At 40.9% G+C, this 22,779-nt stretch overlaps 1 protein-coding gene across 10 annotated transcripts in view; it reads left to right on the top strand.

Annotated features, from left to right (window-relative positions):
• Nucleotides 1–22,779, top strand: part of nrxn3a (neurexin 3a) — a 189,213-nt gene that overhangs the window by 148,614 nt on the left and 17,820 nt on the right. For all 10 annotated transcript variants that reach the window (XM_070841771.1, XM_070841772.1, XM_070841779.1 and 7 more), the window contains 2 exons: nt 3,090–3,271; nt 8,820–8,991. In XM_070841771.1, the coding sequence (XP_070697872.1) occupies nt 3,090–3,271; nt 8,820–8,991 (354 nt within the window). The remainder of the gene's footprint in view (nt 1–3,089; nt 3,272–8,819; nt 8,992–22,779) is intronic.

The following is a 22,779-nucleotide window of genomic DNA, read 5'->3' on the forward strand; positions in this document are numbered from 1 at the left end:
TAAATGTGCTGGCTGGAGTTACCATAGCAACATGAACACAGAGCCTCAGTTTACAATTTTGCAGCACTTTACCAAGCTGGCTTATTTCCAACAGTGATTGTAGCGTTGGTCCTTCAGTGTCTCATCCTCTGAACACCACAATACGGCATCACTCAACCTGCAGAAAGTACACTGGCCCTCTCTACTCACTGAGACTTTAAGATCACATCATCACTTTATGATCACATCTTTGAACAGTTTACATTAATGATCACCATTAACGTGAGCGAGCTTGTGATCTGCAACTTGCTGCTTCAGGCTGCTTGCTTGTGAAAATCTTGATATTGATTTGGTGACAGTGACATAGCCAGTTAGCTAGCTAGTCTTGTTAAACATACTGTGACATATTTACTGGTGGTCAACCGTACGCAGCGTTATTTACGTTGAATCTTGCTAGCACAACGTTAGCTTTCTGGCTAACAGCTGAGCCGAAGGGATGTGTGATCTGAGTGAACTAGAAATATCTCGTATCTATGATCAGTCGTATTTCCAGGAGTAGACAGACAAATGATTGATCAACGTGTTAGTCAAACCCTCAGGCATTAAATTAAGTAAATTGAGTTATGGCTCGAAAAACGTAAGATTATTAAAATATCCGCTGTGCATTGGATGTTCTCTGCCTCCACATCGTCCATTAATTCCTGATAATGGACACCTTGTTGGGCGTTATTCCTTACATAAATAACTGTATACAATGTATTTTTATTTTGTATTTGATCATGTTCTATTCTAAATTGAAATGTCTTTATAGACAGTATGTCCTATGTGTGTATAGCATAAAGGGACTTCAATTTACATTTTGTTATGGAACACTGTATTGTAAACAGGTATGCATAAATAGCAAATTAATTAACCTTGAAGCTTGAATGAGATGAGGCAATGACTGTAAATATTTGACATTGCAAAGTTTATTATGGAAGGAGCAGGTGACTTCTTTATATATCTGTTTATGTCCAAAACAATTTCCGTACGCACAGAGAGACACACAGACACATAGATTTGAGTTCAATTCTACCTTTTATGCATAGGAAGAAACAGATAATTGATACAATCCGTCATACCAAGGCTCATACTTGTATTTGGGGTACTATACACGTGCAAATTCCCTTCTCACCACGTCCCCTTTGGGGTGGTGGTTTGTCTTCCTCAAGCTTGGGTCCATTACCAGAGGCCTGGGAGTTTGAGGCTTCTCCGCAGTATCTTTGCTGTTCTTATAATAATACGATGTGTGTGTGTGTGTGTGTGTGTGTGTGTGTGTGTGTGTGTGTGTATAATTGCACTCAAAATTATTCAACACCCATTGCAAATGAGGTGTATTGGAAAAAATTCAAATCCAAATTCAACACAAAATGCCACTTTTAATGACTACTGCAGTCTCAAAATTATTCAACCCCTGAATCCGAATCCCTCATACTCAATTGCAATGCAGGTGTTGTCTCATATCAGTACATGGAACAGGACACAGAAAGCTGGGTTGATTGTGAACTTAAAATTATACCGTGGCATCTGTCTTGCTCACTGGAACCACTAATGTGGCACACCATGTAAGTTTTTCAGCACATCATTAGGCTGCAAGAGATACATGTCCCATACTGTCCTCAAGAAAACAAAGGATCAGCGGCCCTGATATCCAGCTCCATCTCCTCTTCTTTTCCATCTACTATAGACAGCACAGGGATGCATGCATATTTCAGAGCACATATCAGAGGTAGAGTGGATCATCCCACAATCGGAAGGTCGGTGGTTCGATCCTCAGCTCCTATAAGTCAACAGTGTCCTTGGGCAAGACACTGAGCCCCAACTTGCTTCTGAAGCATAGCCTCAGTGTTTGAATGTGTGTTAAAGAATAGTCTCCTCCAAATCCACAAACAGGACCCTGGCATAGGTTCCTGCTGAGTCCAGATGCTGGAGAATCAAGTGTTGACTGCATCGTCTACAGACCTGTTGACTGTGATGTCTTAAGGTGTGAAAGCACAAGGCACTCAAAAGACTTCATCACCACAGAGGTCAGGGTCCTTGGCTTTTTTCGTGTGGTCCTTGGCTTTTTGGGAACAGGAATGATGATGGTCTTGAAGCAGGCTAGCACACGGCACATCTCCAGTGAGGTGTTGAAGATGTCTGTTAACACCGGAAACAGCTGCTTCAGGGTGGAGGGGTCCAGTTCGGCTACTTTTCAGGGGTTCTGTCTCTTAAAGATCCTGTCAACGTCTCTCTCCATGACAGAGAGAGTTGGTGATCTGAAGCTGTTGAGTGAAGTCATGGGGGATGGTGTCAGAACCATAGTCTTTGAAAGTGATAGTAGCACTCATTGAGGTCATTGGCAAGGCACATGTCATTTGTGGGGGTTTTGGGCTTGTAACTGGTGAGCTGTCTGAGATCCTTCCAGACTGAGCCAGCATCCCCCCCTGAGAACTGTTGCTGTTGTTTCTCAGAGTACTGATGGTCACAGCCTCTGTGAACTCAGACTGTTGGTAGCAGTCCTGAAAAGGTTCCAATCAGTACAGTCTAAACACACCTGTAGAGACAAAACAATGCACACCAACATCTATACGGTAAAAGTATCAATCTAATCTTTTACATACTCTGCTTTCATGAGTTAAGAACATATAGCATAATTTTGAGCCACATCTTTTGTTTTCAGCACAAAAGCTTCGAAAGCCTACTGGACACCCTTTGCTGCGCATCATACGGTAGACAGGCACAGTTAACAACTAGTTGGTGCACCTAACATGGAGCATTAGAGGCGAAAGAACTAAAGATATTTCAACTCAAAAGATTATATGTCAGTGTTATGGTCATGGCCTATTTCCACTTCCCCCAATAAGACCAAAAAAAGAAAAGAAATTGCAGGTTTAAGGCTATTAATTGAGCGTTTCTGAACAAGGACCTTTCCCTGTTTAAAAAAGTAAACTTGTGATAAATAACTTGAGCCAAAAGCAAATTTTGTAGGCTACAGCTGTTATCTTAATGTACCAAATAGGCTGCATAACATTGCATTAGTTTACTATTTAACTCTATTCAATTATACTTCCTCTTCCCGCTCTGTTCAGCTGGAACAACATACATCTTTGGCAAAGGAGGAGGCCTCATTACATTCAAATGGCCAGCCAATGAGAGACCAAGCACCAGAACGGACAGGCTGACTGTCGGCTTCAGCACCTCCCTGAAAGATGGCATCCTGGTTAGGATTGACAGCGCACCTGGTCTGGGGGACTATCTAATGCTGCATATAGTAAGTTCTCACACACATTTTGCATATTTGTCTCAACTTTAACTTGTTTTGTTTTCTAACTACCATACCCTGGCTGCTTGGTATGCCCAGTATGTGCTACAAGAATCAGTTTACTTGGTGCTACTTGAGGTTATAAGTGTGTTAGATTGAAAAGAGGGAGTTTTTCTACCGTCCATTGTGAAGTAAAGCATCAGAAAAAGTGGGAAGAAAGAAGCACATTGTCAAGTAGTGACAAACGCTTGAAATACACACTCAGCCAATAAGGGTGTCGATTTGCCACTGTTACATTTTATTGACCTTTTGCACAGTTCCCACAGCTCTAATTTATAAAATAAAAATCTGTATTAAAAATATGCATGTATGCATTTTTTGCCTATGCTTCATGTACATAGGGATTGTTCACTCTTTTCATCCTATTTGAATGTGGTGACTTTTGGTTGAATTTGAATACACTGTTGCAAAATATTTAGAGGTTTATTTTGTTATTATTTTTGATTTCTGAACTATGAGCAGGTCCTCTTATAGCATAGCATTGTCAAACTCAGGCCCGCGGGGTAATTATATTTGGCCCGCGAGGCAATACCAAATGACCCCCCCCCCAAAAAAAATAAATGGCTAAACGAAAAGTGGACTAAACGAAAAATGGACTTTGAAAACAGAGACTTTCTCAGCAGGTGGGGGGCAAAGTTTACCTGTTTGTCAATGTCGGAGGTAAACCTGTGTGTCTTGTTTGTGGAGCTAATGTGGCCATAATTAAAGAATATAAATATAAGACGACACTATGAGACAAAACATGAGGATAAGTACAAAAAAAGAAAAAAAGTATTATTATTATTGTTGAGTTTGGCTGTTTAAATTCATATTTCTGAATAAAATATATATTATTATATCACATCCCAGAATAAAATAGTCACTTTTAGACTCTTCACTAAATGTTGAGCCCGTTTGGCCCGCGACTTAGACCGTGTTTTAAATTTTGGCCCTTTCTTTGATTGAGTTTGACACTCGTGTCTTATAGCATCTCCACTATCTGCTGCTGTTTATCTGCTGATAGACATTCAAGTCATAGGGTACACCCCAATTCCCTTTTTTCATTAGTCCTTGATCATTTCTCCACCTGGAAATTGTACTGGTGGTATCATGAAGGACACTGCAAATCTTGTATTTCTGTTCATAGGAAGCAAGGATTGGTGGTCTGGAAACATGTACGAGGATACATGAGACCAAGCTCTGGGGAAGTTGTTTATTGAACAGACGAAACTCTTTATTGAAAATCTTTTGGGTCAGGTGACTGGACTGTTTTGACACTACAACACCACAGTTTTATAGCAGGACAAATAACAGAACCACTTCAAGTATACATTGTGTGTTTTACTTCCAATTTTTTTTTTCCTGATTCACCATCTAATTAAAAGTCTGGTTTCAGCTGTCTTTCAGCTCTGTTAAATCAGAAGAACTGAAATAGCTCAGCACAACTAATATTACAGGTGGTTTCTCCAAATTCAGGACAATATGCCTCTTAAAATGACTACTGCAGTCTCAAATTTCAACCCCTTCTTGATGATCATCTTTAGTACTTACTTAGTAGAGCACCCTTTTGCTGTTATGTCCTGCTGCAACGTGATACATAGCCAGACACCACGTACTGACAGTATTCCCGAGGAATCGTAGCCCATTCCTCGTGGGCAATAGCCCCACCAGAGATTTTCTATGGGATCCAAGTCAGGTGACTGTGACGGCCACTCTAGTATCTTCCAGGACTTTTTCTGAAGCCAAGCCTTGGTGGACTTTGAGGTATGCTTGGTCAGAACCTCCTGGTGGCTGTTCCTGGTAATTTGCTAATTTGCTCATGTACTCATGTCATGTTACTTTAGCCAGGAACTTCGTCTAGAGTGGTGTGCTTGACATTGAGACTTGGGCAACTTGGTACAATCTGCATCTATCTGCTTCTGTCTCAAGTTTAGTCAGCATCTATATTTCAATTCAAATGCTTAATTGTATTGCTACACCGTTATAGATATGACATTATAAGTTTAAAAGTTTGTGTACTGATTTCTTAGCTACGACAAACAACTCCTCATGTTATCTCATTAGTTAAATTGCTGTTCAATAGTCGGACTATTCATGTAAACAATATTTATTTATACATAAAAATGACATTGTTTTGATTAGTTATCCAGGCAATTGTTAGCCTATTGTCGAGTGCAAGACAGCTCAAATAATTGTACTCTACATTCATGTCCAGTTTTACCCTAACCCTAACCAATGCAACTATGGACAAATTTATACATATATTTATAGAGGCTTATTGTTTCCCTGCATTACCACAAAACACTACATTAAGCATTCACAAAAACTGAACTTTGTCACAGCCTCCATTAAGTGCATATTACATATCAGCAGTCAATTGACAATTTTTAAACTTTTATACTATTTTCATTGTCATGGCTCTAGCACAAGACAGGCTCGAAACTCAAATGATATGCATTTGAGTTTCGACAGAAAGAGTGAGGAGAAAGTTTAGTTTACTAAGATCCACAAAACAAACGAGGGTCAAAATACATGTAATTTGTCAATCAAGGCAAATAATGGGCAGGTGAAGAATCAAATACAATATCTGTGGGTCAGAAAAGCAGGTTCAGGCAGCCAGGGTAAAACGAGGCTAGAGAGCTAGAGCTAACGCAAACTGGACGATGGATGGGTATGTGGAAAGGGAGCACCAGACAGGACCCCAGGTGCAGGCTGTGCAAAGACACTTCTGGAACAGTCCAGCACATAATAACAGAGTGTAAGATGCAAGCAGGAACAGCGTACATGGGACACCATAACCAAAGAGCCCAACATAGTATACAGGAACATCTGCATTGAGTATGGGCTTGAAGTCCCATGATCAGAATGGAAGCCACCTCCCAAAGTGGTTGACATCGACCGAGCCAAGATCCTGTGGGACTTCCAGATCCAGGCTGACAAAATGTTGATGGCTAACCAACCATCTTGTTGTTCGACAAACAACTGAAGAGGGCAGTAGTGATGTAGCAATCCCAAGCAACAGCAATATTAGGAAGAAGGAACATGAGAAGCTCGGAGCAATACCAAGGCCTGACAGAGGAGCCAGAAAAAAATGTGGGAAGTAAAAGCAATAGTGGTGCCAGTGAGAACACCGGGGGCTGTGACCCATACACTGGGAGAGTGGCTCCAGCAGATTCCAGGCACAACATCAGAGGTCTTTGCTCAGAAGAGCACAATCCTAGGAACAGCTACTGTGATACTGTGCACAACCCTCAAACTGCCAGGGCTTTGGTAGAGGGGGGTAAGAAGGGGTATGTTCATATATACTGTATGTATGTATGTATATAGATTTAGAGTTTACTTGATTTTGTAAATTTTGATACAAACATTGAATTCTAAAGGACACACTGGTCTTTTTTTTATTGATTCAAACATTCATTCATCAGCTACTTAGGTCATGAATAACTGTGGACACACAATACTGTGCAAAAGTTTTAGGCAGGTATGAAGAATGCTTTCAAAAATATAGAATTAGATTTTTTTATTTTATCAATTTACACAATGCAAAGTAGGCGAACAGAAGAAAAATCTAAATCAAATAAATATTTGGTGTGACCACCCTTTGCCTTCAAAACAGCATTAGTTCTTCTAGGTACACTAGCACACAAAGAAACTCGAAACAGTTGAAAATTAACCACAGATTTTTGTGGATGTAGGCTGCCTCAAATCTTTCTGTCTCTTCATGTAATTCCGTACAGACTTGATGATGTTAAGATCGTTGTCCTGCTACATTCAAAATTTTGGGCCAACCAGACGCCTCCCTGATGGTACTTCACAATGAATAAGTATCTATCTGTATTTCTCAGCATTGAGGAAACCATTAATCCTGACCAACTCCATTTGCAGAAATGCAGCCCCAAACTCGCAAGGAACCTCAACCATGCTTCACTGTTGCGTGCAGACACTCATTATTGTACCGCTCTCCAGCCCTTTGGCAAACAAACCATCTGCTACAGCCAGATATTTCAAATTTTTACTCATCAATCCAGAGCACCTGCTGCCATTTTTTGTGCCCAAGTTCCTATGTTTTTGTGCATAGTTGAGTCGCTTGGCCATGTTTCCACATTGGAGGTCTGGCTTTTTGGCCACAATTCATCCATGAAGACCACTTCTGGGCAGACTTCTCCAGACAGCAGATGAGTGTACCTGGTTCCCACTGGGTTCTGCTAGTTCTGAGCTGATGGCACTGCTGGACATCTTCCGATTTTTGAAGGGAAGTAAGCATAATGTGTCTTTCATCTGCTGCACTAAGTTTCCATGGCCGACCACTGCGTCTACAGTCTTGAACGTTGCTCGTTTCTTTGTGCTTCTTCAAAAGAGCGTAAACAGGACATCTTGCAGCCCCAGACTGGAGAGACCTTGCTGATGCAGTATAACTATCTTGTGTCTTGTTGCTGAGCTCAGTCTTGCAATGGTGTATGACATGTGACATGTCACCTGACTATGATCCTACAAAATCGCTGACTTTGTGCAAATGCACCTCAAGGAATTAATGCTACTTTGAAAGCAAAGGGTGGTCACAGCAAATATTGATTTGATTTAGATTTTCCCTCTGTTTGCTCACTTTGTATTTTGTAAATCAATAAAAAAGACAATTACATTTTATATTTTTGAAAGAATTCTTACTTCAAAGCATTTCTTGACACCTGCCTAAAATCTTGCACAGTACTGTACATCATATTACAGATTATACATCATAAACAGGTTATACAAAATATAGCAAGAAAACTTGAAATGAGGGTTATTACACCATAGAAAAAAGTGAATAAATAATGAATTGATAATAGATAATAGATAGATAATTGTCTAGGCAACTCAGCAAACAACTCCTCATAATACATAATTATGTTATGAACTTCCTGATTTTTGTTAATAAATAGATTTATTTATTCTGTCTGTCACTTTGTTTTGTTTCAAAGTAATCAGTATATTTACAGGTGAATATATTTATCAATGCACATTACAGTTACACTACAGTCCAGCTCAGCAGCAGACCAGCCATCCCAGACACATCATTAAATGCCTTTCCTGCCATCTAACATGATATTGATGTAAAAACATTACATTACAGTCACAATGTGTCCTAATCATAGTTCAGTGACATAATCATAACAATCAACCATCAACCAGGGCACTTAACAACGATTTTTTTAACACAATAGACTGGTCCAGGCTAAATTACTACGATGTCAAACACACTGACTGTCCTTGCATTCTGACGATTTTTCATTATACAGGGACAAGGCATGGCTCCCTAAACCAAAAAACAAATTGTTTCCCCTGTTCCCCAGGAAAACTTTACTGTCAACATCAGCATCTGTTGTCTATGTGACATTACAGATAATGTACATACATATACACTATAGTAGTACCATTAAGTATTCTAAATAATAATAGTACTAGCAAGAAAGAAAGAAAAGAAAAAAGCCCAACCAAACAATCCTAGTGTTTATAATGAATAATTGTTTTCTCATTTCAGCAACAAGGCAAAATTGGAGTGACATTCAACATCGGCACAGTGGATATCAGTGTGCAGGAGAGCAGTACCCCAGTGAATGACGGCAAATATCATGTTGTTCGCTTCACCAGGAATGGTGGGAATGCTACGCTGCAGGTGGATAACTGGTCGATCAATGAACACTTCCCAACAGGTAGAACACTGAATCAGCTGATTGATTTGATTAAACAAGAAAACAAATCTGAAACTAACCACCTTTATTTTACATCTTTACTGTACATTATGGTCATCATAGCAAATCTTGCAATGAAGCAATGAAAACGTACTGCTACGAGATATGATAGGGCAATGGGATTGCACCACGATTAGACAGTTAAAAAGGTCACTGGGCAGCATCTGCTTCAAACAAAAGATAAACATTATTAAATTCTCTGCTCAACTCTTGCTTTTTTTCTAGCCTTTTTTGTAACTAGTGTTTTAGCTTTTAAACAGTCTGCTTTAACAGAGGAACAAACTATATTTATATTATATACTATAATATACTTAGCACACAATGGAGTATATGTGAGTAAAATATACATTACTTGATGAATTACAGTACCAGTCAAAAGTTTGGACACACCCTCTCATTCAATTCTTTTTCTTTATTTTCATTATTTTCCAGTGTACATTAATATTGAAGACATCAAAACTGTGAAGGAACATATATGGAATTATGGGCTGGAACTAAAAAACAAACCAGAATTTGTTATATTTTAGATTCCTCAAAGTAGCCACCTTTTGCTTTGATGGCAGCTTTGCATACTCTTGGCATTCTCTCAATCAGCTTCATGAGGTAGTCACCTGAAATGGTTTTTATACAGTGAATAGTCCTATTCAACTACTGTTCTAATCCATATCATGGCAAGAACCACTCAACTAAGTAAAGAGAAACAACAGTCCATCATTACTTTAAGATATGAAGGTCAGTCAATCCAGAAATGCTTCACAGAGTTGAAGTAGCAGACACAGCTCAACATCAATTGTTCAGAGGAGACTGCGTGAATCAGGCCTTCATGGTCAAATTGCTGCAAAGAAGCCACTACTGAGGAAGAACAACAAGAAGAAGCTAATTGCTTGGGCCCAGAAACACAATGACATTAGACCAGTGGAAATCTGTAACTTGGCCTGATGAGTCAAAATGTGAGATTTTTAGTAGATGGAGCATGTTGGCTGGCAACATGAAGACTGGAGTGAACCAGGGTGTCGAGACTCTGGGTGGGGGAGCCGTCTCTTCTTGTTGTCTAGGTATTCAGATCCCCGAAATAAATACTTCAGATGGTGAGATGCTTATGAGCGTTTCGGGTGTCATTCGGGCCGTTACAGATTTAAGTGAGGTATGTAGGTGAAGACCAGCGACTGAGGATTTTGATGATGTGGTCTGGAACTCCCTGCCTAGAAGCGGTGGATACGGCTCAGATTCGAAATGAGTGCCCAGAGGAAATATTCAGGATCGGAAAAGGATTTGGAAAATGTGATGGCAGAACCAGAATCGTGTCGTTACTTTACCAGTTTCTGAGATAAACAGAGGGTCTTGGGGGAGGCTTGACTGGCTAGTCTTAAGTTTAGGTAGTCTTATGGGTTCATATGGACTGAGATAAGAGTTGAGCTAAAATAGGTGGAAGGGTTGATGCACACCTGACTGGTTAGTCAGGCTGCGTTTCAGCCTGAAGACAAGCGTGTCAGAGGAAAAATGGAAATATCCGATATGGATGCATGGTGAAATGGATTGTAGACGTGGATTGAAGTTGTGAAATCTGAGCAGTTCAGGAAACTGTCTACGTCTGTGCTGATGTTAGAGTAGATGGCGTTGGTCTTTTGACCATTCGTGCCCCCAAAGAATGGCTGCTATGACAACTGGGTACATTTCACAGATGGCAGAGGAGGGAGCGAGAGCAGAGGACTCAGATGGCCATTGGGCTGAGAACCACCTGCCACCGTAGTAGCCGCCAAAACCGGTGCAAGGGGCTGCATCTGGGAACAGCTGGATGGATGTCGTCTGGTTAGTGATAAAGTCATCATAGATGAAGGAGATGCCATTCCACGAGGAGAGGATCTGGTGCCACGGTTTAAGTTCCATCTTACATGGGTCATCTAGCAAACGTGGTCATGGAGAGAAGGAACTGAGGCGGCTATGGAGAGGAGATGTGACAAGAAGGAGCAGGGAGAAGATGCAAGTGAGTCGGATAAATAGTCGAATATTTTTGGGCTGCTCTTGTACCCGAAGGTGAGGCGCATGGCAAAATAATGAGAGCCCTTCCAAAGGACGCCGAAAAGATGCTAGTAGTCAGGGTGGATGGGAAGGACTTTGAAGGCATTAGTGATGTCTGCTTTGGACAACCAAGTTCCTCTGCCTGCAAGACAGATGAGGGAGATGGCGTGATCAATGGTAGTATGCTGCATTGAGAAGTCAGGGCTGGGAATGAGTTTGTTGATGCTTGGGATGGCGGAGCTATGGGGGAAAGAAAGGTCTATAATGAGTATCTTTTTCCTGATTTTCTAGTTGCTATGCCAATTGGACTCACTCTAAAGATGGGGAATGGTGAACTGGAAAAAAGGACCAATCATGAAGCCTTCTTTAACTTCTTTGGCCAAGAGTTGGTCAACAGTGTCGGGCTCCAATGTAGCTGATTGCAAATTGTGGCAAATGTAGGAGGAACCGGGCATGAACTGCAAGCATAAGCCTTGCTTAGTTGGATTATGAGGACAAGTATGTCTGGTGTGGGCTCTGCCGCAGAGGGAACAGGTGTGGAGAAACCGACAGTTTGAAGAATTGCATCCTAGGTTGTTGAAGTTATTGCATACCATCCTACTTCCTTGGTAGAGGACTGGCCTTCCTCTCTTATCCACACCTTTGGGGAGAGGACCGAGGGCAACTGGCTGGGTGCGGACTGGTTTAGGGGGGATGGATGGTGGGGGAACAGCAGAGGACAGGCAGTGGAAAATGGCAGGGCTTTGTTTACTTGGAGCTGGGGCACAAGGGATGGAGGCTGTGAGGAAACATGTTGTGGCGGGATAGGAAGGAGCACCACATAGATTGTGGGGACTGTGGGGAAGAGGGGTGCATTTAGAGGGAAACCTGGAAGTGGTCAAGATGTTTGTGAAGGGAGAGTTTTGTTTTGATGGGGGTTGGTGAAAAGTTTGAAAAGTTTTGCCTTATTGTCAGAACGGTGGAAAGGGATGTTGCGCTGATTGAGAGCTTGCTTCTGGCGAGTGACGGCCCGCTGGGAAATGTTTGTAGGTGAGTGACGGTCAGAATGGTGGTCAGGTGTGGTTCGCCTATCGGTCGAGTGCCTGGATCTTGAGCAGGTCGGAGAGAGGCGTCCGGAGTGAGCGACATCTCTTGGACGCCGAAGTTGGGATCTTCCTCTGGTGTTGATGGGTGAAGGTCCGACAATGGTGGAGTCATCAGCGGATTAAAGCGTGGTGAAATGTAGACAGCTGAGCCCAACTGGGCGGGGATGATGTGGGATGGAGGAGACACAGAAACTTCAGGAGTTGGCTAATATTCAAAGGGAACGCTGTCTGAAATGTTGAAGAAGAGCTCCTGATCCATGGTGGTGGTGAGTGATGGCAATGCAAGTTCCTAGCTGGTCATGTGATTACAGACTCAGAGGGGGAAGAAAGAAAAGAAGGGGATATGTGAAGCTCAAATACTTTGGAACGGAAATGAGTCGGGATTGAGGTGTGGTCGTTGAACCTGAACCTAGTTATAAAACTTAATTTATGGAAGTTATGCATATGAAATGAGCTAATTTGTCCATCTTCTTCCTGACTGAAAATAATCCTGACTGAGGTTATCATAATTCATGCATGAAAGGGTTAATGTAGTGTGTTAACATGCTAACATTTGTTAGTTATCACTAAACACAAAGTCCAGCTGAGGCTGATGAGGATGTCATCAGATCTGCAGGTTATAATTTTTTTGTCATAAATAAAGTATTAAACAAGATCTTTGACCTGACGATGAGGCTAGAAAAAGTCAGATGATCACCATGCTGCTAGCATGACTACGTGAACTCATATTGCTGAAAAGCATAACAGGCATTACAAAATTAAAATGAAAAATCAAATGTGTTACATTTGAGTAGTTTTGCCAATCAAAGTCCACATGCTCTCTGATGAGAGATGCCAGAGGGATTCAAGCTGGTACTTTGTCTTTGCACCCTTCTTGCCAGATTTCCAGCTGATCTGTGACTTCAGTGTGTATTTGGAGTTATTAGGGTTGATTCTCAGAATAAACCTGCAAGGACAAGAAAAACTACATTATTTCTCAAACCAGTGTTTCCCCACCTGTGAGTCACAGGTTGTCATCACTATGTGCTGTATGCCCTTTAGTGTTTAATTTATCTGTACCACATAAATATATGTATGTACACATACACATTTGAAGGTACATGATTAGTTGATAATCAATCACAGTCACATCATTAAAGCTTAAACCATTACGTTTCAAGTTTTATTTTGGGTTACCTAACGCTGCAACTTTCATTTGGACAAAATGAAAATTCTCACTGGGTTGGAATATCTTCCCTTAATATGGTTCAGGTTTTTGTGAATGGATTCGTAGACCATACTGAGACAAACTAGGACCGATGACTACCTGGAAGGTATGAAATCAGTCTGTGGTTCTCTGGCTTCATGAATCACTGATGCAGATCGTCGGCCACTCGCCATGTTTTTGAATATTACCATATTGCTAATTTATTAGTCACACTCCTATTGTTAGTGCTATAGTCTTCCACCCAACACGGACCCTGACAGAAAGTCACCCACATTTGAGCCTGGGTCTGTTCGAGGTTTCTTCCCGTTAAAGGGGAGTTTTTCTCTGATGCTTGCTCATGTGGGGATTCTTGAATCCTTAATTTTGAATTCCTGAATCGGTCTCTCTCTTAATTAAAGAGCTTGGTGTAGACCTGCTCTTTATGTAAAGCGTCTTGAGATAACGCTGTTATGAATTGGCGCTATATAAATAAAGATTGATTGATTGATTGATTGATGATGGAGCCTGACCATTAAGAGCTTTGTAGGTAAGGAGAAGGATTTTAAACTCTATTCTAAATTTTACTGGAAGCCAATGAAGAGAAGCCAGTACGGGAGAAATATGATCTCTTCTCCTAGTTCTCGTCAGTACACGAGCAGAAGCGTTCTGGACCAGCTGAAGAGTTTTGAAGATAAGATAAGATAATACTTTTTATTGATCCCACAGTGGGGAAAGTTTGCTGTTATTGCAGCTCAAATGACAGACAAAAAGCACACAGTTAAAGAAAGAATTAAATAAACATAATATATACAGAAAACTAATACAATAATTATAAAGAAACAACAACAGGGTGGGATGGGATGGAAACACAGTTGTCCATGGATTGGTTAAGTAATAAAGTGAATTTAGTAGTGATTGTATTTGATGCAGCAGGTTATAGTGCAGCACAGTCTGACTGCAGTCGGAATGAAAGACCTGCGGAAGCGCTCCTACGGTGTATGAGTCTTTTACTGAAGGAACTGCTTAAGGCCCCCACAGTCTGATGCAGAGGGTGGGAGGTGTTGTCCATGATGGCGGACAGTTATTGGGGCAGCCTGATAATAATGAGTTGCATTGGCCAACCTAGAAGCAGGGGCGCCCCCAAAAACTTTTTACAGGGGGGGCCAGATAGGGCCAGTGAAAATCCTGGGGTGGCACACCAAAACCAAAAACAATAACGGAATTTCAAGAAGAAAAGCTGTTGTAAGTATTGAGTTAAGGAATCATGTACTCATATACTTTCTAAATTTACAGTTAATGTTACTTAGATGTACATGGACTAATACAGTACAAGCCTGTTTTATTAAGTATTGGTTTATTTAAGAGTTAGGAAATTCATTGTTCTATTAGGTTAGTTGTATTATACAGCTTTACTATTAGGGAGTACATTCATGTAATCAGAGCTGGCTCTACCCAATGTGGTGCCCTAGGCGAGATTTTAGATGGCGCCCCCCTCCATCGACGATTTATATGCACTTACAAAAGAAATCGATAGCATTGCTTTTATCATTGTCTTTAATTTGTAAGGTAACATGTCACCAAATTTACATACTTAACAAATCACAAATTAATACAAAAAAATCTGAAATACAATATAAATACCCTTACCACAAAATAAAAACCTGTAAATAAGTGAATAAAGAATAATAATAATAATGTGTACTTTAAGACTGACAATTAACATGTTTTAGATAATATGAACTGTAACACAACCAACAACTAGCATTAAAAATCAGATACATGAAGGGTTGAAAAGGGAATAGCATTTTGACTGACTATTAAAAGCAGGTAGTAGGTTTAATCTATACAAATGATCCCTAACAGTAAAGACCTCTCCATGCCGCTCAGCTACAGAAATATAAAACTGCTTATTTACTGATTAGCATACGATGTTGAGGCTAATCGCTCAGAAGCAAGTGAACAACTTGCTGTTACACTGTGATAACTGCTACACCTGATGTTACACTGTGATAACTGCTACAACTGATGCTTGCTTCATGTCATGACTGTATCTTTACTTTACCTCTTTCTTTCTCCCGTTTTTCCTCTTCTTCTTTTCTTTTTTTTCTTCCCTGTGCTCCGGACAGTTTCAGTCGTTTTGACATGTTTACAAGCAGAGCCGGCTCTAGCCATAATGGTGCCCTAGGTGAGATGCACACCGATCACTCGCCCTGCGCCCCTTCCATGGTGTAGGACCGGGGGGGGGGGCGTGCATCTCAGGAGCGCTGGGGGGGCGCATCTCAACAGCGGCTGGCGGACGGACGGGGGGCGCCAGCAGCGCCCCTCCAGCAAGGAAGTTACAAGGTTCTCTGGGGTCACATCAATAAATTCGCCCCTCCCCCCACAGAGAGAGAGCAGGTAACGATCAGCCGGAGGAGGAGAGGGGGGGCGCCCCCATCACGGCCGCCGCGGACGCATTGCTTTACATTTGAATCAATGTGAGCTTTTCCATTTTAAGAGTTAATAGTAATAACTAGTTTTAATATAATTATGTTATAAGGTATTTTTTCCCCCTTTTGTGGCACCCCCTGGAGGCCACGGCGCCCTTAGCATTTGCCTATATTGCCTATTGGAAGAGCCGGCCCTGCATGTAATGAACTAAACAGTAACAGGGAACAAGTCTACTCAAGTTTAAAAGCACCACACAGAGGCCTTTGATTATTTTCAATACAGCTTTATTCTGCTGTAAACATGTAACAGACTATGTCCACAAAAGCATTGTCTTTGACAATAGACATTTTACCATAGCTCTGAGAGTATTCTAGCCATGCGTGCGCACTGTGCCACTCTTTCTTGAAGCCTCGTCTTCTGCCCGCTTGAGGAGTATGAGGGAAAAACTTGAGATGCTGCTATTAGGGCCCTCTGATCTTGACTGGGAAACAGGGCCGGCTCTTCCAATAGGCAATATAGGCAAATGCTAAGGGCGCCGTGGCCTCCAGGGGGCGCCACAAAAGGAGGAAAAAAATACCTTAAATATAATTATATTAAAACTAGTTATTACTATTAACTCTTAAAATGGAAAAGCTCACATTGATTCAAATGTAAAGCAATGCAGCGGCGGCAGCCGTGACGGGGGCGCCCTCGCCCCTGCTGATCGTTACCTGCTCACTCTCTGTGGGGGGAGGGGCGAATTTATTGATGTGACCCCAGAGAACCTCATAAACATGTCAAAACGACTGAAACTGTCCGGAGCACAGGGGGAAAAAAAAGAAAAGAAGAAGAGGAAAAACGGCAGAAAGAAAGAGGTAAAGTAAAGATACAGTCATGACATGAAGCAGCATCAGTTGTAGCAGTTATCACAGTGAGCACCAGGTGTAGCAGTTATCACAGTGTAACAGCAAGTTGTTCACTTGCTTCTGAGCGATTAGCCTCAACATCGTATGCTAATCAGTAAATAAGCAGTTTTATATTTCTGTAGCTGAGCGGCATGGAGAGGTCTTTACTGTTAGGGATCATTTGTATAGATTAAACCTACTCAGTAGGTGTCTACATTGGCCTAATCTATGCTTGTTTTATTTACATCTGGCATTCTGGCTAGCTAATGTTTTTCCTGCTTTTAATAGTCAGTCAAAATGCTATTCCATTTTCAACCCTTCATGTATCTGATTTTTAACGCTAGTTGTTGGTTGTGTTACAGTTCATATTATCTAAAGCATGTTAATTGTCAGTCTTAAAGTACACATTATTTGGAGAGGTCTTTACTGTTAGGATCATTTGTATAGATTAAACCTACTCAGTAGGTGTCTACATTGGCCTAATCTATGCTTGTTTTATTTACATCTGGCATTCTGGCTAGCTAATGTTTTTCCTGCTTTTAATAGTCAGTCAAAATGCTATTCCCTTTTCAACCCTTCATGTATCTGATTTTTAACGCTAGTTGTTGGTTGTGTTACAGTTCATATTATCTAAAACATGTTAATTGTCAGTCTTAAAGTACACATTATTATTATTATTCTTTATTCACTTATTTACAGGTTTTTATTTTGTGGTAAGGGTATTTATATTGTATTTCAGATTTTTTTGTATTAATTTGTGATTTGTTAAGTATGTAAATTTGGTGACATGTTACCTTACAAATTAAAGACAATGATAAAAGCAATGCTATCGATTTCTTTTGTAAGTGCATGTAAATTGCCGATGGAGGGGGGCGCCATCTAAAATCTAAGGTCACCTGTTGGTCCAGCAGTAGGATGAACAGCTGTGTCCTGTCTGGCCCTTCTGCCTTACTTCTTCCCTGTTCTCTGGACCTGTCGCTGCCTGAACCTGCTCCTCTGCACTACCCTGCTCTGTCTCTGTCCCTGTCTGTTCATGGGTTTGCTCGGCGGTGTTATCTTGGCCTGCATACACATATGGAAGAGATGTCCGTAGACTTTCTCTTCATTGTCTGCAAATTACCGTAGCATCACGGCACAGGGACTAGTGATCCGACGCTAGCGGCCCTTAATACAAGCTAATGAGATGCTCAGTAACGGAGAGCAGCCCGCATGTGGTTCAGCACAGACACAGTTTACCAAACACATACTATTTGTTCTAAAAGTAAGTACAGTTTGACTTACTTACCTGTTGGTAGTCTGGTTGTCTCAACAGCTGCCGTTGAAAATGACTTCCACTGTCCGTCTCTGAGTTTGGGCAGCAGCTGCTGCAGTGCTGCCTTCGCTTGCACTCGGACAACATAGTTACAATTTCCGAAATTTTCAAATGTGAACTTGACCTATCAGAACTGGGGGGGGCAAGCATTTTTCAGGGGTGGCCGCGGCCCCCCCTGGCCCCCCCTTGACAGCGCCTCTGCCTAGAAGTGACAAATGCATGGACAAATTTTTCTGCATGATTCATAGACAACATGGACCTGATTTTAGTAATATTACATAGATGGAAAAAGGTAGTCCTGGAAATGTGTTTTATGTGGGAGTTAAAGGACAAATCCTGATCAAAGATAACTCCCAGATTCCTCACAGTGGAGCTGGAGGCCAGATTAATGCCATCCAGAGTAACTATATTGTTAGAAAAGGTGTCCCTAAGGTGTCTGGGGCCGAGCAGAATAACTTCAGTTTTGTCTGAGTTTAGCAGCAGAAAATTGCTGTTCATCCAGGACTTTATGTCCTTAAGGCAGACTTGAAGTTTAGTCAACTGATTGGATTCATCTGGCTTTATTGATAAGTACAATTGGGTATCATCTGCATAACAGTGGAAATTAATGGAGTGTTTCCTGATAATATTACCCAGAGGAAGCATATATAAGGTAAATAGTATCAGTCCAAGTACTGAACCTTGTGGAACAGAGGACTGATTGTTAACATGTACAAACTGAAATCGATCTAATACATAGCACTTAAACCAGCTTAATGCAGTTCCTTTTATGCCTTGAAGTGTTCCAGTCTCTGTAATAGGATGTGATGGTCAATGGTATCAAATGCAGCACTCAGATCTAACAAGACAAGCACAGAGAGAAGTCCTCTGTCTGATGCCATAAGGAGGTCGTTTGTAACCTTCACCAGTGCTGTCTCTGTGCTATGGTTCGCTCTCAAACCTGGCTGATCCTTAAATCCTCAAATAGACTATTAGAATTTAGAAAATTACACAGCTGGTTGGCTACTACTTTCTCGAGGATCTTTGAGATAAAGGGAAGGTTGGATTGTTTTTGGCCAAAGATATTTTGACTTGCGGACTGGAAGAAGGAGTTGTCAAACCACCAATCTTTCCATTGGTGGACATTTGGTAGTTGGTATGTATGTATGTATGTATGGACTCTATGTCTGAGCTACAGCCACCTGTGTGTGTGTGTGTGTGTGTGTGTGTGTGTGTGTGTGTGTGTGTGTGTGTGTGCGTGCGTGTGTGCGTGCGTGTGTGTGTACATACTTACATGCACGACTGTCATTAGGAAGAACAGGGGCGATTCTTTGTTTTTCTTGTTGAGTTGAAGTTGGTTCCTACTTCGGAACTAACCCTGTCACTTTTCAAACAGTTGCCAGCAAAATAATACCCCAGAGCTTAACTGTGCTCCTGGAAAACTGCAGTCTTTTTTCTAAAACTTGTTCACTTGATCATGAGTGAACACTTTGCTAATGGTAATGCAGCTCATGGCCCATTTCCTCATTTTGAATATGTCTTGGAGGGAAGGGTAGGGGTAGAGAAAGTTTGATCCTTGGCTCTGGAAGCACAGCTTCGGTGTGTGAATGTGTGTGTGAATGATTAGTTTGGTCCTGATGGTAGTGTTGGCAACCTCCCATAAGTGAGTGAATGTAGCATTGCAGTGCTTTGAGTGGTTGGAAATACTTGCAAAATGCTGTACAAGTGCAGACCAGTTAAAGCAGTAATGCTGCTCTGGTCAGTGAGATTTCTGCCTTACTGGGGAAGTCTACAACAAGCCTCCTAGTGAAGGTCTTTGAAAATAATGTCCTGCAATCCAGTCTGACCCTCTGCATTGGTATTAAACTATTTAGATGTTGGCTCATGTGGATTCACTAAGGCTGCAATACAGAACAAAGACAATTGGTCTGTATGTGCTGTGTGGCCAGGTTAATTGGACAACTGATGGCATCAATCAGACAAGACATGTTGTCGCAGGTGCAGGGCAGGGCAGGGTATAACACCTATAGCATGGGTGGTTCTCTTTCCACCAGAGTGTAGTAGAGCAGCAAGTGGAAGGTGTTTAGATGCTGGTACAGCACCAAGAGGGCCCCTCAACTTGTCAAATGTGTGTGATCCTGTTGGTTCTCCAAAATCTTTTTGCCCTTGGTCAATCATAGGAGTCTACCTGGCAGTGGACTAGGGCATTTAGAGTCACAAAACCTAACCTAACATGTATGTGTTTGGACTGTGGAATAAAAGAGAGAACCCGCTGAGGCGCCAGTGCTAACCATCACACCACCAAATCACCGCCTGTGATTTCTTTTGTCCAATGCAATTATGGCAGGTGAAACTTATCCCATAGCAGTGTTTCCCCAACCATTATATTAGGGGGGCACCCATCAGTTTATCTGACTTTGTCAGTTGAGTTCTACAATTAATTATTTCGGAAGGTTCAAGAGTGTCATAAGTTATGTCATAGTTGTTGTACTCTTAAAACAGGAATGTTGTTTGACAGTAGTGTTGAGAAAGGGTAAATCAGACAGTTTTGTGAAAATAGTTGTTCTAAGTCTATCCATGGGATATTGTGGTTAGGTTGATGAATCTATTTTGCTATACATTGTACTTGATTTGCCAGAAAATAGAACAGGAAGTTTGGTTTGATACTTTTGTATTGTTAACAATTCCAAATTTAATCATAGATCATCTAGATGCAATGCTGTTACTAATTCAGCTGTACTAGATATTTGATATCAACTACCATGTTGTGGGAGTGTTCGAGATGGAGAGGAAGAAGAGGAGAGAGGAGCCTAGTGAGTTATGGGGAGTCCCCCGGCAGTCTAAACCTATAGCAGCATTATTAGGGCTGGTCTGAGGCCAGCCCTAACTCTAAGCTTTATCAAAAAGGTTCTAAGTCTGCTCTTAAATGTAGAGAGGGTGTCTGCCTGCTGAATCCAAACTGAAAGAAGATTCTACAGCAGAGGAACCTGATAGTAGAAATCACTGCCTCCATTACTACTTTTGAGTGATGGAGGCACAAGTAGGCCTGCATTCTGGTAGTGCAGTGTTCTAGTGGGGTTGTACGGTACTATGAGGTCTTTAAGATATGATGGAGCCTGACCATTAAGATCCTTGTAGAAGAACTGTGAGAAGAAGGATTTTAAGTTCTATTTTTTTGTTTATTTTACCGGAAGCCAGTGAAGAGGAGTATGGGTGAAATGTGGTCTCTTCTCCTAGTTCTCGTCAGTATATGTGAAGTAGCATTCTGGACCAGCTGGGAGTCTTTACGTCCTTGACTTATTGGCCTGATAGTAAGGAACTGCAATAATTCAACCTGGAAGTGACAAATGAATGGACTAGTTTTTTCTGCTGCATTCTGCAACACCTTAGAGACATACACAATAGCACAATAACTTCAGTTTTGTCTAAGTTTGGCAGCATAAAATTGCTGGTCATCCAGAATTTATGTCCTAAAGGCAGGCTAGAGTCAGAGTTTAGTCAATTGATTGTATTCATGGCTTTATTGATTAGTATTATTGGGTACCGTCTGCATAACAGTGGAAATTGATACAGTGTTTCCTGATAATATTACCAAGAGGAAGCATATATAAGGTATATGATATCAGTCCAAGCACTGAACCATGTGGAACTCCTTGTCTAACTTAAGTGTGGACGGAGGGACTCGCTGTTAACATGTGGGTCAATATCACCATAAGGTGCCTTTGAGACTTCAAAATTTCCCCCCAAAAAAGCTGAGATTTTCCATTTAACTTCACATTTATTGTATTAAGTAGATGTTATGCTGTTAGAAATGCATGTTGGTCAAGCTCCCACACTTTTTTATAAATTAACTGCAAGCAGACAATGTACACGCAAACAGCAAAATATGTCAACCCTGTCAGGGACAATTTCAAAGTAGAATAAATACATTGTAATTACATAGTGATTATAAAATGTATATTTTCAGAAAGCTATTTAGTCCCTTTCTCAACACTATGTTTTAGTTAATGGGAAAAGTATTTGGATAGTAATGAAATTAGGGCAACCATGTCCACCCTGTCATGGAAGGCTTGCTGACAGGGTGGACAATGACAGGGTGGACATTTTTGGCTAATGTTAGCATTTAATGAGCACATGGTGGACCTTCACTTAGCAACATGATTCAGTTAGCAAGCGGACTGTGTACTGTTTAACACATATATTTCGAATTTCTGAAAGGTTTTTATATTAATTGATATTTCACTATGACATGTTAAGCTTGACAACATCTAACTACACACCTAATATGATGAAAATTTCGAAACACAAGTGTAAATACCTACTGTGCAACTAGCCACTGTTTCAGTCTCCACTGAAGAAAGACAAAATGCAGGTTGTGATCTCACTGAAAATATCAGCGGGTTTCTTAAAGGGGCATTTAGCCCAAAATGACAGGGTGGACAGCAATTTCAGGGACACATGCAAAATGTTCAATACTATTATGAAAATAGAATATACATGATCAAAATGACTTGTTTTATCAAATAACTTGTTGTGACAATAAAACCATGTAAAAAAAAAAAAATTGATTTAGTATCATTTAACCACTTATTACACACACTGAAGTTAGCAGAACAGTCTGTGGGACATGCCAAAATCACATACATCCAAAGAAAAAAAATGGTATAAAATGAAGGAAACACATTTTAAGAGACATATTATTGTACTGATATGTGTGCAAATCTTCTGACCTCAGAGTTTAATTATTCTGCTACATTTTCATGATGACTGAGTAATTCTGATGGGGACACCAAAGGCACTTTATAGTGATATTGACCCATGTACAAACTGAAATCGATCTGATAAGAAAAACAT

This window comes from Pempheris klunzingeri, chromosome 13, assembly GCF_042242105.1.
Source record: "Pempheris klunzingeri isolate RE-2024b chromosome 13, fPemKlu1.hap1, whole genome shotgun sequence".
Classification (NCBI taxonomy): Eukaryota; Metazoa; Chordata; class Actinopteri; order Acropomatiformes; family Pempheridae; genus Pempheris; species Pempheris klunzingeri.